The following is a 16550-nucleotide window of genomic DNA, read 5'->3' on the forward strand; positions in this document are numbered from 1 at the left end:
TCCTTCTCTGTGCAAAAGCTTTTTAGTTTGATTAGTCCCATTTGTTTATTCTTGCTTTTGTTTCTTTTGCCTGAGGAGATAGATCCGAAAAGACATTGCTAAGACTAATGTCAAGCGTTTGTTGCCTATGTTTTCTTCTAGGGGTTTTATAGTTTCAGGTTTTGCACTTAAGACTTTAACCCATTTTGAGTTTATTTTTGTATATGGTATTTAATACTTTTGCACGTAGCTGTCCAATTTTCCCAACAGAAAGACTTTCCCAAAAGTCTTTCTCCACTTTATATTTTTGCCTCCTTTGTCATAGATTAATTGACTATAAGCATGGGCTTATTTCTGGGCTGTGTTCTGTTCCATTGATCAATGTGACTGTTTTTGTGCTAGTACAATACTATTCTGATTACTATAGCTTTGTAGTATAGTTTGAACTCTGGGAGCACAGTAACTCTGGCTTTGTTCTTCTTTGAATATTTGGAGTCTTTTGTGGTTCCTACCAGTTTTAGGATTATTTGTTCTAGTTCTGTTAAAAATGCCGTTGGTATTTTGATAAGGATTGCACTGAATTTGTAGATTGCTTTGGATAGTATGGACATTTTAACAGTATTAATTCTTTCAACCCATGATCATGGTATATCTTTCCATTTATTTTTGTCATTATCAATTTCTTTCATCAGTGTCTTATAGTTTTCAGAGTATAGGTCTTTCACCTTCTTGGTTAAATTTATTCCTAGCTATTTTATTCTTTTTCATGCAATTATAAATGGGATTGTTTTCTCTTTTTTTTCCCTTTATGCTAGTTATTAGTGAATAGAAATGAAACAGATTTCTGTATATTAATTTTGTATCCTTCAACTTTCCTGAATTCATTAATGAGTTCTAAAAGTTTTCTGGTGATGTCTTTAGGGTTTTGTATATACAATATCATGTTATCTGCAAATAGTGACAGTGACTTCTTCCTTTCCAATTTGGATGCTTTTTTCTTTTTTTTTTAATAGAGCAAGTCAGTAGAGCAACTGCTCCTAATCTCTTTATTTTTATTTATTATTATTTTTTTTGAACTTTATTTTATTTATTTCTTTATACAGCAGGTTCCTATTAGTCATCAATTTTATACTCATCAGTGTATACATGTCAATCCCAACCTCCCAGTTCATCACACCACCCCCCCACCCCCCGGCCACGTTCCCCCCATGGTGTCCATACGTTTGTTCTATGCATCTGTGTCTCAATTTCTGCCCTGCAAACCAGTTCATCTGTACCATTTTTCTAGGTTCCACATATATGCGTTAATATACGATATTTGTTTTTCTCTTTCTGACTTACTTCACTCTGTATGACAGTCTCTAGTTCCATCCACATCTCTACAGATGACTCAATTTTGTTCCTTTTTATGGCTGAGTAATATTCCATTGTATACATGTACCACATTTTCTTTATCCATTCATCTGTCGATGGGCATTTAGGTTGCTTCCATGTCCTGGCTATTATAAATAGTGCTGCAGTGAACATTGGGGTGTGTGTGTCTTTTTGAATTATGGTTTTCTCTGGGTATATGCCCAGTAGCGGGATTGCTGGGTCATATGGTAATTCTATTTTTAGTTTTTTAAGGAACCTCCATACTGTTCTCCATAGTGACTTCCACAGTCACATTAAACAAATCAATGGATTTGTTTAATCAAAGGATTAAACAAATCAATGGATTTGTTTAAACAAAAACAATCAATGGATTTGTTTAAACAAATCAATGGATTTGTTTAATCAAAGGATTAAACAAATCAATGGATTTGTTTAATCAAAGGATTAATCAAAGGATTAATCTCCAAAATATATAAACAGCTCATGCAGCTCAATATTAAAAAGACAAACAACCCCATCAAAAAATGGGCAGAGGGCTTCCCTGGTGGCGCAGTGGTTGGGAGTCCGCCTGCCGTTGCAGGGGACACGGGTTCGTGCCCTGGTCCAGGAAGATCCCACGTGCTGCGGAGCAGCTGGGCCCGTGAGCCATGGCCGCTGAGCCTGCGCGTCCGGAGCCTGTGCTCCGCAACGGGAGATGCCACAAGAGTGAGAGGCCCACGTACCGAAAAAAAAAAAAAAGAATGATGTTTGCTGTGGGTTTGTCATATGTGGCTTTATTATGTTGAGGTAAGTTCCCTCTGTGCCCACTTTCTGGAGAGTTTTTATCATAAATGGGTGTTGAATTTTGTCAAAAGTTTTTTCTGCATCTATTGAGATGATCATATGGTTTTTCTTCTTCAGTTTGTTAATATGGTGTATCACATTGATTGATTTGTGTATATTGAAGAATCCTTGCATCCCTGGGATAAATCACACTTGATCATGGTGTATGATCCTTTTAATGTGTTGTTGGATTCTGTTTGCTAGTATTTTGTTAAGGATTTTTGCATTTGTGTTCATCAGTGATATTGGTCTGTAATTTTCTTCTTTTGTAGTATCTTTTTCTGGTTTTAGTATCAGGTTGATGATGGTGGCCTCGTAGAATGAGTTTGGGAGTGTTCCTTCCTCTGAAAATTTTTGGAAGAGTTTGAGAAGGATGGGTGTTAGCTCTTCTCTAAATGTTTGATAGAATTCACCTGTGAAGCCATCTGGTCCTGGACTTTTGTTTGTTGGAAGATTTTATATCACAGTTTCAATTTCATTACTTGTGATTGGTCTGTTCATATTTTCTATTTCTTCCTGGTTCAGTCTTGGAAGGTTATGCCTTTCCAAGAATTTGTCCATTTCTTGCCGGTTGTCCATTTTATTGGCATAGAGTAGCTTGTAGTAGTCTCTTAGGATGCTTTGTACTTCTGTGGTGTCTGTTGTAACTTCATTTTCATTTCTAATTTTTTTGATTTGAGTCCTCTCTTTTTCATGATGAGTCTGGCTAATGGTTTATCAATTTTGTTTATCTTCTCAAAGAACCAGCTTTATTGATATTTGCTATTGTTTTCTTTGTTTCTATTTTACTAATTTCTGCTTTGATCGTTATGATTTCTTTCCTTCTACTAAGTTTGGGTTTTGTTTGTTCTTCTTTCTCTAGTTCTTTTAGGTGTAAGGTTAGATTGTTTATTAGAAATATTTGTTGTTTTTTGAGGTAGGATTGTATTGCTATAAACTTCCCTCTTAGAGCTGTTTTTGCTGCATGCCATAGGTTTTGGATCATCGTGTTTCCATTGTCATTTGTCTCTAGGTATTTTTTGATTTCCTCTCTGATTTCTTCAGTGATCTCTTGGTTATTTAGTAACGTATTGTGTAGCCTCCATGTGTTTGTGTTATTTACGTTTTTTTCCCTGTAACTGATTTCTAATCTCATAGCATTGTGGTCAGAAAAGATGCTTAATATGATTTCAGTTTTCTTAAATTTACCGAGGCTTGGTTTGTGACCCAAGATGTGATCTGTCCTGGAGAATGTTCCAAGCGTACTTGAGAAGAAAGTGTAATCTGCTGTTTTTGGATGGAATGTCCTATAAATATCAATTAAATCTATCTGGTCTATTGTGTTATTTAAAGCTTGTGTTTCCTTAATAATTTTCTGTTTGGATGATCTGTCCATTGATGTAAGTGAGGTGTTAAAGTCCCCCATTATTATTGTGTTACTGTTGATTTCCTCTTTTAGAGCTGTTAGCATTTGCCTTATGTATTGAGGTGCTCCTATGTTGGGTGCATATATATTTATAATTGTTATATCTTCTTCTTGGATTTATCCCTTGATCATTATGTAGTGTCCTTTCTTGTCTCTTGTAACATTTTTAATTTAAAGTCTATTTTATCTGATATGAGTATCGCTACTCCAGCTTTCTTTTGATTTCCATTTGCATGGAATATCTTTTTTCCATCCCCTCACTTTCAATCTGTATGTGTCTCTAGGTCTGAAGTGGGTCTCTTGTAGACAGCATATATATGCATCTTGTTTTTGTATCCATTCAGTGAGCCTGTGTCTTTTGGTTGGAGCATTTGATCCATTCACGTTTAAGGTAATTATTGACATGTATGTTCCTATGACCATTTTCTTAATTGTTTTGGGTTTGTTTTTGTAGGTCCTTTTCTTCTCTTGTATTTCCCACTTAGAGAAGTTCCTTTAGCATTTATTGTAGAGCTGGTTTGGTGGTGCTGAATTCTCTTAGCTTTTGCTTGTCTGTAAAGCTTTTGATTTCTCCATCGAATCTGAATGAGATCCTTGCAGGGTAGAGTAATCTGGTTCTAGGTTCTTCCCTTTCATCACTTTAAATATGTCATTCCACTCCCTTCTGGCTTATAGAGTTTCCGCTGAGAAATTAACTGTTAACCTTTTGGGAGTTCCCTTGTATGTTATTTGTTGCTTTTCCCTTGTTGCTTTCAACAATTTTTCTTTGTCTTTAATTTTTGCCAATTTGATTACTATGTGTCTTGGTGTGTGTCTTCCTTGGGTTTATCCTGTATGGGACTCTCTGCACTTCCTGGACTTGGGTGGCTATTTCCTTTCCCATGTTAGGGAAGTTTTCGACTATAATCTCTCAAATATTTTCTTGGGTCCTTTCTCTCTCTCTTCTCATTCTGAGACCCCTATAATGCGAATGTTGTTGCATTTACTGTTGTCTCAGAAGTCTCTTAGGCTGTCTTCATTTCTTTTCATTCTTTTTTCTTTATTCTGTTCTGCAGCAGTGAATTCCACCATTCTGTCTTGCAGGTCATTTATCCGTTCTTCTGCCTCAGTTATTCTGCTATTGATTCCTTCTAGTGTATTTTTCATTTCAGTTATTGTATTGTTCATCTCTGTTTGTTTATTCTTTAATTCTTCTAGGTCTTTGTTAAACATTTCTTGCATCTTTTGAGTCTGCCTCTATTCTTTTTCTGAGGTCCTTGATCATCTTCACTATCATTATTCTGAATTCTTTTTCTGGAAGGTTGCCTATCTCCACTTCATTTAGTTGTTTTTCTGGAGTTTTATCTTGTTCCTTCATCTGGTACATAGCCCTCTGCCTTTTCATCTTGTCTATCTTTCTGTGAATGTGGTTTTTGTTTCACAGGCTGCAGGATTGTAATTCTTCTTGCTTCTGCTGTCTTTCCTCTCCTAATCTCTTTATTTTTAAACCAGGATTTTTCTAGTCTGTAACACCCTGCTAGTGTTGGGTGGTCTCCTGCAGAGGCGGGAGGTGGCTGTGTCTCACCTTGAGGACAAGTTCACTAGCAGCAGCCTGGATGCTTTTTATTTCTTTTTCTTGTCTGCTTGCTGCGGCTAGGACTTCCAATACATGTTGAATAAGTGTGATGAGAGTGGGCATTTTTGTCTTATTCCTGATCTTAGAGGCAAAGCTTTCAGCTTTCTCTGTTGAGTCTTAGCTCTGGGTTTGTCATATATGGAATTTATTATGTTGAGGTATGTTCCCACTATACCCACTTTGTTGAGAGTTTTTATCATAAATGGATGTTGGGTTTTGTCAAATGCTTTTTCTACATGTATTGAGATAATCAGGATTTTTATCTTTCGTCTTGTTAACATGGTATGTCAGATTAATTGATTTGTGGATATTGAACCATCCTTGCATCCTTGGTTTAAACCCCACTTGGTCATGGTTTATGATCCTTCTAATGTATTGTTCAATTTGGTTGCTAGTATTCTTTTTTTTAATTAATTATTTTTTGACTGCATTGGGTCTTTGTTGCTGCATGCAGGCTTTCTCTAGTTGTGTTGAGTGGGGGCTACTCTTCGTTGTGGTGCATGGGCTTCTCATTACAGTGGCTTCTCTTCTTGCAGAGCACAGGCTCTAGGCGCGTGGGCTTCAGTAGTTGTGGCGCATGGGCCAGTAGTTGTGGCTCGCAGGCTCTGGAGCGCAGGCTCAGTAGTTGTTGTGCACGGGCTTAGTTGCTCCGCGGCATGTGGGACCTTCCCGGACCAGGGATTGAACCTGTGTCCCCTGCATTGACAGGCGGATTCTTAACCACTGCACCACCAGGGAAGTCCTGGTCTTGATTTTTTGATCCATTCAGCCATCCATTGTCTTTTGATTAGAGCACTTTGTCCATTTACATTTAAAATAATTATTAATAGGTATGTACTCATTTCCATTCTGTTTATTGTTTTCTGGTTGTTTTTGTAGTTCTTCTTTGTTTCTTTCTTCTTCTCTTGCTTTCTTCCCTTATGATTTGATGAATATCTTTAATGTTATGTTTGGATTCCTTTGTTTTGTGTGTGTGTTTTTGTTTTAGGTACTATGAGGTTCATATATAATGACCTGTGTATATAGCTGTTTTAAGTTGATGATCTTGTTTTAAGTTCAAACACTTTCTAAAAGCCCTACATGTTTAGCCCCCCATCATGTTTTATGTTTTGAATTTGCATCCTTTTATTTTGCGTATCCCTTAACTACATAGATATAGATGATTTTACTACTTTTGCCTCTCATCATTTCTACTAGCTTTACAAGTGATTGATCCACTACTTTCACTATATGTTTGTCTGTAGTGGTGAGATTGTTTCCTCAGAATTTTCTTACTTCTAATTGTGGCTTTTTCTTTTCCACTTAGAGAAGTCCCTTTAACATTTCTCGTAAGGTCGGTTTAGTGGTGATGAACTCCTCTAGCTTTTGCTGTGTATAAAACTACCTCTCCTTCAATTCTGAATGATAACCTTGATGGGTAGAGTATTCTTGGTTGTTTCTTTTTTTCTCCAGTACTTTAAATATATTGTGCCGCTCCCTTTTGGCCTGCAAAGTTTCTGCTGAAAAGTCAGCTGATAGTCTTATGGGGACTCTCATGTATAACTAGTTGTTTTTCTCTGCTGCTTTTAAGATTCTCTCCTTATCTTTCTCTTTTGACATTTTAAGTATAATGTGTCTTGATGTGGACCTCTTTGGGTTCGTCTTGTTTGGGACTATCTGTGCTTCCAGGACCTGGATGTCTGTTTCCTTCCTCACATTGGGGAAGTTTTCAGCTATTATTTCTTGAGATAACTTCTCTGCCCCTTTCTCTCTCTCTCTTCCTTCTGGAATTCCTGTAATGCGAATGTTAGTATGCTTGATGTTGTCCCAGAGGTCCCTTAAACTATTCTCTTTTTTCTGAGTTCTTTTTCTTTTTTCTGTTCAGTTTGGGTGATTTCCACTACTCTGTCTTTCAGATCACTAGTCTATTCTTCTGTATCATCTAATCTTCCATTGATTCCCTCTAGTGTGTTTTTCATCTCAGTTATTGTATTCTTCAGCTCTGATTTTTTTAAGTATTTTGTTACTCTGCTGAAGTTTGCACTGTGGTCATCCATTCTTCTCCTGAGTTTCATGAGCATCTTTATGATCATTACCTTGAACTCTTTATCAGATAGATTGTTTATCTCCATTTCATTTAGTTTCTGACATTGGCCTTGTTCTTTCATTTGGAACATACTTTTCTGTCTTCTCACTTTGCCTAATTCTCTGTGTTTATTTCTTTGTATTACGTAGGCCCGTTACATTTCCTGATCTTGGAGAAGCGGTCTTATGTAGGTGGTGTCCTGTGGGGCCCAGGCACATGCTCTCTTCTGTGCACCAGAGCCAGATGCTTCAGGGGTATAACCTGTGTGGGCTGTGTGCGCCTTTCTCTTGTTGCGGGGCTAACTGCCGTGGGTTTGCTGGTATGCGGGTTGGCCCCTGGGCCCAGCTGGCTGAGAGGACCTGCTTTGTGCTATTACAGGGGATACATTGGTGGGCGGTGCAGGCCCCCCAGCACATTGGGCTATGAGGCCTGGTGGCAGGCAACTGATGTGAGCACACTGGTAGGCGGGGCGAGGCAGGCCCCTGGTGCTAATAGGCTCGAGGGAGGATTCCAGGCATGCCTGCCAGTTCTGCTGTCATCTAGGTAATATGAGATCACATTAGTGGCTGCTGCCAACATCTGAGTCCCCAAGGGGAGTCCCAGCAGGAGGCTTTCTAAGATCGGCAAGTAGGTCTGACCCTGGCACCTTTCACACTGCTGCCTTTCTGCTTGAATTCAGATTGAGTGAGTTTTTGCCTGCACTCTTTAAGAGCAGTCTCAGTTTCCTACAGCCCTCTGGCTCTCCAAAATGTGAACCCTGCTGGTTTTCAAAGTCAGACATTTTGGGGGCTCATTTTGGTGCAGGACCCCTGGGCTGGGGAGCCCAGTGTGGGGATTGGACTCCTCAGTCCTTGGGGAGGACCTCCTTTTTAAGGTTTTAATTGGTATATGGGAATAAATTTGACTTCTATATACTAATTTCTGATTTATTCATTTGTTTTTGTTTTTTCCAGTAAATGTTTATTGAGTATGTACTGTCAGGCATTGTTTTAGGCCCTGAGGTTATAGTAGTAAAACAAAAGAGACAAAAAAAAAAATCTCCCTTTGTGCATGTTGTGGGGGTAGACAATTTTATCTATCAGTTTATCTGTATAGTGTTAGATGGAGGAAAATGAAGAAAGGATGATGTATAGGGACTGTCTTGAGTGAGGGTGGGTTGAAGCGTTAAATAGGGTTGTCAGGGAAGGCCACATTGATAAGGTGACCTTTGATCAAAGTCATGAAAGAGGTGAGGGAATGAGTCATGCAGATATCTGAGGGAAGTACATTCCAGACAGAAGGATCAGTAAGTGCAGAGATTGAGTAGAGAGTATGCCCAGATTACTCTAGAAATAGCGTGGAGGCCAATATGGCTGGACTGGATTGAACAATGGGGAGAATAGTAGGAGAGACAGTAAGAGAGGTAGCAAAGGATCATATCATGTGGGTCTTGTAGAATGTAGACCACTGTAAGAACTTCAGTTTTCAGTTTTTAAAAAATTTGTTTTTTGGGGCTTCCCTGGTGGCGCAGTGGTTGAGAGTCCGCCTGCCGATGCAGGGGACGCGGGTTCGTGCCCCGGTCCGGGAGGGTCCCACATGCCGCGGAGCGGCTGGGCCCGTGAGCCATGGCTGCTGGGCCTGCATATCCGGAGCCTGTGCTCCGCAGCGGGAGAGGCCACAGCAGTGAGAGGCCCGCGTACAGCAAAAAAAAATAAAAAATAAAAAAATTAAAAAAAAATTTGTTTTTTGTTTTGAGCAGAGGATTGACATGATTTAAATTATGTTTTAAAAGGAAGGTGACTGTGTTGAGGCTGCAAAGGAAGCAAAGGTGGAAGCAGGGAAAGTACTTAGGAAGCTCTTGCAGTTATCTAGGAAAGCACTGATGGTGGCTTGAACCTTTGTTTAGTAACATAAGAGGTGGTTTAAGATTCTGCATATATTTTAAAGTTGGAACCTAAAAGATTTCCTGATGGATTGGATATTGGGTCAGAGACCAAGGACTCAGAGGTGACCTTCAGGATTTTGGCCTGAGTAACTGGGAAGATAGAGTTTCCAGTTATTGAGATGGTAGAAATTACAAGAGGAGCACTTTTTGGATGGGGTTTCAGGTGAGGTGGTGAAGAACAGGGTTTGATTTTGGATATGTATGTTTGAGATGCCTATTAGACAGGTGTCCAAGTGGGGATTCTGAGGACGTAGTTGAATATGAGTCTGGCAAACAGGAATTATGTGGATTGGAGATATAAATTTGGGTGTCATCAGTATTTGGATGGTATCTACTAAAACCATGAAACCGGATGAGATTATCAAGGATGTAAATGTGGAGAAAGAAGAGAAAAGGACTAAGGCCACCCTAGGGTACTCTAACATTAAGATACTTGGGGTAATGAAGAAGAACCAGAAAAAGAAAGTGAGAAGAAGTGGTCAGTGAGATAGGAAATCCCAAGAGTGTGTGGTGTCCTGGACACTAATTGAAGTTTCTGGGTCATGGTCATCTGTGACACATACTGCTGCCAAGTAAGTTGAGGGTCGAAAATTGACCATAGGTTTTAGCAATGTTGAAGAACTTGGTGACCTTGAGAAGAATAGTTTTGGTAGAGGAATGGAGTAAAAGCCTGTTTAGAGTAGATTTAAGAAAGTAAGGGAGTAGAGAAGTGGTAGACAATGAGAAGAGGCAGTTCTTTTGAGTAAAGGGAATTGAGAAAATGGGTAGCTGGAGGGGGAAGCATTTTGTGTGTATGAGTGAGCAGGATGTATGAAAGAAATGATAGCATGTGCATGTTTATGTGCTACTGGGAATGGCCTAGAAGACATGGAATAATTGATGATGGAGAAAGTGGGGACAATTGATGGAGAACCATCCACGAGGAGGCAAGAAAGGATGGGATTTAGTGTACAAGTGCATCTTGTACTAGTGAAATTAACAAAAGGAAAGTCAGTTATATCCTGCCACAGCTAAGTGTGAAATCAAGAAGTATTGAAAAAAAGTTAATGGTCCTAGCAGATGGATTACAACTTCTTATTTAAGTAGGTTTTTAGAGTTTACTCACTTGTGTTCCATGGCAGATATGGAAGATTAAAGTAGAAGTCATGAATCTTTTTTGCTCTTGATAGTAAATGGAATGATACTTCATACTTTGCTGTTTTGGGGGATGTACATTTGATAAAGAAAATCTGCGAAAACATAAAATAGCAAATGCACTTTTTTGGGTGTTCTTACGTGTTATAGCTATACTGTTGTAGTTATCTATTGTATTACAAACCACTCCAAAACTTAGTGGCTTAAAACAGCATTCATTTGTTTTGCTCATGAATTTACAATTTCGGCAGAGTTTGGTAGAAACATCTCATCTCTACCCCACATGGGTTGGAGCTACCTGATTGGGGATGGAGGATCTACTACCAGGATGGCTTACTCACATGACTGACAGATTGGTGCTGGCCACTGGTTCCTTTCCACATGGACCTCTCTAATGGAGCCACTTGGACTTGCTTCTAATGTGGTGCTGGGTTCTAAGAGTAAGCCACCCAAAAGACAGAGTAGTTTTGAAGGCTGGCACACCTATATTCTCTTGGTCAAACAGCAGTATTACAGATTCAAGGGAGGGGACATAGGCATTCTCCTTCTCCCATTTGAATGGAGGTGACTCAAATAATTGTGGACTCATTTTAAAACTGTCACATATACCTTAATACAGGTAACAAAGGCATTTCTATCCCCATCCATTTTTCTGTGTTCATATTAAATGCCAACATTACCATGAAACCTTTCTTCATCCCATCACTGATTTTAATATCCCCCTTCCTGAACCCTTCATGGTACTTTGCTGTTTCCTTTTTTTGTGGCATTTACCTTGTATTAGTGTATGTTATAATTTTGTATTATCTTTGCTTGCCACCTTTATATTGCAACTCTGAATTCCACTCCGTAGTGCTTTACTCATAGTGGTTGCTTAATAAGTGTGTTGTCAAAAGAAATAAAAGGAAACTTTTTTTAAGAATTCATAAATTTTGTTTAAATGTTGTAAAAAAGTGATTAACCAAATGAGACCTTGGTGAACTGCAAGGTGCAGGTTGTTTAAAATTGAGAGAGGTAGGAGACAAACTAGAGTAGGAATAAGTCATCAAGGTGATGAAGAAAAATGTTTCGATAAATTAAGAGCACATTTTGCTTAATAGTTCTTTAAAAAGCAGAGCAACAAAAAAGTAAACTCAACTAAAGGCTGGCAAGTGGTGTATGTTATTAGAAAATTTTCTGCTTGAAGATAGCTTTTTTGTATGGTCTCCTGAAATTAGGCTGAAATTCTCAATGTAGCAGGCAACAAAAATTCAGTTGATTAACAGTCTTATTCCATGTACAGTCTTACTTATTCTTGCATGTAACATAACATATTTATATTTTCTGGGGATGAGGACATGGATGTGTTTGGGAGGCCTTTATTCTGCCTACTGTACCACGTAAGTTGGGTAATAGGCAGTTGGAAGTTCGTTATTAAAGTGCAGGAGGAACATAAATTTGTTTCATAGACTTTATTAAGCTCATACTCTGTGCCAGTACCTTGCCACATCCTGGGGCTATAAAGATGCAGTTCCTGTCTATTAGCTCTTGGTTAAAAAAGTTATGCATATGTAAATAATCTTAACATATCAAGGACCATGGTGAAGGTCGTCACGAATCACAATGCATATGTTTTAATAACAATTTGCTTTGAGAACATGGTGGGAAAGGACTCTTCAGGTCTACTCTAAGGTACCAAGAAGAGACCTTGGTACCTTGAGGGACTGCAAATAGTGCCATATGCCTGAAAAAGGGGGGTAGGGTTTATGTGAGGGAGGGATAATTATGAAGGATTTTGTATGCAGCATTACAGAGTTTGAGACTTTATCTTATATGCAACATGGGAACCACTGGAGGCTTTGCATTTTAGAAAGAACAGCTTTTGTTTGTTTGGTTTTGGTTTTTTCTTTTTTGTGACATGGAGAATGGATTGGAGAGAGCAAGGCTGAACACATGGGTATCAATTAGGATACCAACTAATATAGGTAAGAGACAAGGGCCTACACTAGATAGCTTATTGCAAAGAAGTTGAAAAGGGAAGAGATTTAAGAGATAATTCAGATTTAAGAATAGATTGATAGGACTTGATGGCTATTAGATTTGGAAAGTGTGGAGTCGAAGGAGGAGTAAAGATTTTTAGCTTGAGCAACTGGTTAGATGTTAGTGTTATAAGCAAGATAAGGAACATAAGAATCAGAGTAGGAGGTTTGTGTTGAAGATAATGACTTTGCTTTTGGATCTGTTGAGTGAGAGTTAAATCCAGGTGATATGGTTTATAGGTAGTTAATTATTTCAAATGGAGCTTAGAAAAAAGTTGAGGTTATAGATACAGATTAGGAGTCATTGGGAAGCATAGGTGATATTTATTGAAACCATGGGATCGAGTGAAATTGTCCAGGGAGAGAAAATAGAGTAAGAGGACCTATAAGAACAGCTGTCCCCAACCTTTTTGGCACCAGGGACAGGTTTCGAGGGAGACAATTTTTCCACAGACCGGGGTAGGATAGGGGGTCGGGGTATGGTTCAGGCGGTAACGCAAGCGATGGGGAGCGGCAGATGAAGCTTCACTCGCTCGCCCGCCACTCACCTCCTGCTATGCGGCCCGGTTCCTAACAGGCCGTGGACCGATACTGGTCTGCGACCCTGTGGTTGGGGACCCCTGTATAAGAACATTAACATTTAAGTGTAGATGGAGAAAGAGGAGCCCAGGAAAAAGAAGAAATGATTAAAGTTGAAAGCAGGACTAAACTGGCATCTAGAAAGCTGAAGTGTAAGTAGGGATGATATCCATTGTCATATTCTGCAAAGGGTCAAGTAAGTAGAAGACAGATGAGGCCCTTGTTCTTTGTAACAACCATGGAGGTAAGTATTCTCATTATGTGAGGAAGCTGAACTGAGAGATGTCAACTTGGAAAAGGCTGCATGCACATCTAATAAACAGGGTGGAGCTAAAATTTAAATCAAGACAGTTTGATTTCAGAATCTATGCTTTTAACAACTGTCTTATTTTATTATTTTAAACTTTTTTTTCCTTCCTTTTGTTTATCATAAAATAGTAGTTTTTAATCTCATTTTGAGTCTGCTTCATTTTGAATTTAAAATTATAGACATGTCCTCATACTTGGTATGATTTTTATTGAATAGTTGATTGATCATTGATAAGGATGTTAAAACATCCTCTGGCCAAGAGGTGGCTTTATGGGACAGTCCTTATACTTAACCAGACTGACATAGAATGCTTGATAAATCTTTTTGGGGGATGGTATTTTACATTTAAATGTGGGAAATGTTCAATATAACCGATATGACTACTTTGTTGAGTACTAGAAACTTTTTAAGAGAATTATAATACAAAGCATTTGTAAGTGCCATGTAGCTAAAAGTAGATAAATCTTACATATTTTAAATTGAGACTACCAGAATATTCCATAACACTTTACCAAATATAGATTTGGTATTGTATTGCTAGCTATTTTCAACCATTGTCATGGTAACTCTTTGTTACCTGCTTTTCTTTTGTAAACATTGAAACTTTTTCTCCCTTTCCTGACTCTTCTGTATCAGTTTTCCCTTTTGTCTGCCTAATTTTAGATTTAGAAATTATTAAGCCACATCTCTTTTATGGAATGCTAGATATGGTGTTCTTTGTTAAATAGTTAGTTATAGACCTTACCTTTCAGTAGCATATGAGTGATGTTAAAAAAAAGAGTGCCTTAGTTAATTTTCACTGGGTAAATGAACACTCAGAGGATGCAGTCTCAAGTCTTTGTTCAAGAAGTGAAAGGATAATAGTAACTTTTAAGATAGTCTAATAAATGTTAAGCATTTATTTATCTGGAAGAAAAATATAACTTTTGAGTTATGTTTTACCTACCTAAAAATCTGCTAAAGAAATGATTTACAATATTTGATGCCTTGTTTTTTTAAATTAATTCCAGTGACCAGATCTTTATATGATTTCATTGATCTCAGTACCTTTTGCAGCATTTAATGGCTTTTCTTATGTGTAACCATCTTTTAAGGTGTTCCTTGTGAATAAAAGATAATTAAGTGACCAGCTAATTTGCAGGAGTTATTAAGATACACTTAGTCTACGTAAAATCTGAAGTTTTCTATAAACTGTAAGGAAAATAGCCAAATATAAGGGCAGTTCCATTTATATAATGATGACATGCTTGTAATTTATTGTTGCAGTGGCTAGGTTAGAGATTAAATTAAGAACCAATGGAAAATTAGTTGGTCCCACTAATTACAGATAAATGGTGATTTGAAATACTTAGCTGTATGAAAACACTGTCATCTGAAATATGTATTCAATAAATGTGAACTATCAACTTACAGATATTATCTTATTTAATTCTCATAACAATTCTGAGTTAGGATATTATTATCCTAATTTTACAGATAAAGAGACAGAGACTTAGTGAAGTTAGCCCATCTGTGGTCTTGTAGCTGCAGCCAGGATTCTAACCAAACCTTTTTGACCGCAGGGCCCAGGTTCTTAACTAGTAGACTAGATTATAGTAAACTGAAATCTGATGCTCAAGCTGTACTTTTGATTGCAATGAACTTTTCATGAAAATCTTTAACTGTCAAATAGAGTCCAAATCTAAACTATTTTGCTTCTGGAGGTATGCATTTTTTACCAGTCATGTCAATTAAAATTTAACTTCTTTAATTTTAGCCTACAGTTTCAGGATTTGTGATAATTTAAGGTGATATGTAGAATTAAAAAGCTAGAAGTGCATCTTTATTTGAGCTCTTACCATCGACATTCAAGTAAGATATTGGTGGGTATGGGGAATGACAGAATTGAATTTTATGTTATCGAGTAGGCAGGGGATCATGAAACTTTCTGTAAAGCACCGGATAGTAAATATAGTAAATGGCTTTGGGAGCTGTATGGTCTCTGTTGTAACTACGCAACTCTTCTAAAGTAGCCATAGACAGTATGTAAACAACAGCGTTACTGTGTTTCAGAAAGAGGCAGCAGCCTGGATTTGGCACATTTGTCCACTTCTTGTAATTTTTGCAAGAAAAAGATAAGATTTGTTTATGATAATATATTGTTTATGCAGAGTGGAAGTTTTCCTTTGTAAACTGTATTGGCAAAAAAAGTTTACCCAAAAAGATAGCAATAGTATAAAGGAGAATGGGAAGCTAATGGTACCTAATAGTAAAGAATACTTTTTCAGCATTTCTATGACTACTTTAATTACCTCATAAATACTTGATAATTACAGAATATACTTATTTACTCATTTCTTAGCATTACCATTTTTTTATCTTGAAAAAACAATTCTACAGTTTTCACTGGCGTTTTCACTAATTCTGATAAACTTTCTTTATCATAACTTGGGAAGGATTATTGTAAAAAGATATGATGCATAACTGGGTGACGATTTTATTTTATTTGAATTTATTTTGAAAAATAATATCAGCAGGTAGACTTAGATCAAGGCTTGTTGTGTAAATATATACATGTAGTTGAATTGTAGGTTCAGAAGTGGAGTACTCTACAGCCAGCTTTCAGTGTCACATTTTATAGATTGCTTATTACAAGTAGTTTTGACCCTACAGATGCCTTCTAGTGCCACAAAACATTATTAAATGTAAGTCATTTGTGATATTGACTGATGGTGCTATGTTGGATGTTGAACCTAATACATACTTTTTATTCTTATTCTCAGAGATTCGTCAGCGACCTGCAGCTCAAAGAAACCTTTCTCCAGCACCAGCAGGCTCTAGCCAGGGCTCTCCCTGCAAAGTTCCAGTATCTCCTGGACCACCAAAGGACACTTCGGCCCCTGGTGGACCCCCAGAAAGAACTGTTATTCCAGCCCTATCATCAAATGTGTTACCAAGACGTTTTGGATCCCCTGCTACTTCAGTGCCTGGAATGGGTAAACAGAGCACTTAATGTTATTTACAGTTTATATTGTTTTCTCTGGTTACTAATAAAACGGACCATTTTCAGACAGTATGGAAATGGCATTTCATTTGGAAATAGCAGAGCAGTTATCTGATTAAGCAGGAGTTCCATATTCAATTAGCCATAACTCTTTACAGCTGGCACCTTGTGATACTGAAACCTATTTCTTGAGCTCATTTAACTGTTATGGCTTCTTTGTTTAAATGGCAATAAAACTTTGTAGTATTCTGTAGTCAACAGTATAGCATATCTTTTTATATTCAGCTTTAGAATGGTCCCAGATTTATATAAAATGACGATAGAGGAGAACATTTTTGGAAT

At 37.7% G+C, this 16550-nt stretch overlaps 1 protein-coding gene across 3 annotated transcripts in view; it reads left to right on the forward strand.

The window, feature by feature from the left end:
* The window catches only part of LNPK (lunapark, ER junction formation factor), an 82301-nt gene that overhangs the window by 40025 nt on the left and 25726 nt on the right, over window positions 1–16550 (forward strand). For all 3 annotated transcript variants that reach the window (XM_027127624.1, XM_027127643.1, XM_027127634.1), the window contains exon 9: window positions 15988–16200. In XM_027127624.1, the coding sequence (XP_026983425.1) occupies window positions 15988–16200 (213 nt within the window). The remainder of the gene's footprint in view (window positions 1–15987; window positions 16201–16550) is intronic.

The sequence above is a fragment of the Aethalodelphis obliquidens genome, unplaced genomic scaffold (assembly GCF_003676395.1).
Source record: "Aethalodelphis obliquidens isolate GAN/ISIS:26980383/991018 unplaced genomic scaffold, ASM367639v1 scaffold2, whole genome shotgun sequence".
In the NCBI taxonomy this organism is placed as follows: domain Eukaryota; kingdom Metazoa; phylum Chordata; class Mammalia; order Artiodactyla; family Delphinidae; genus Aethalodelphis; species Aethalodelphis obliquidens.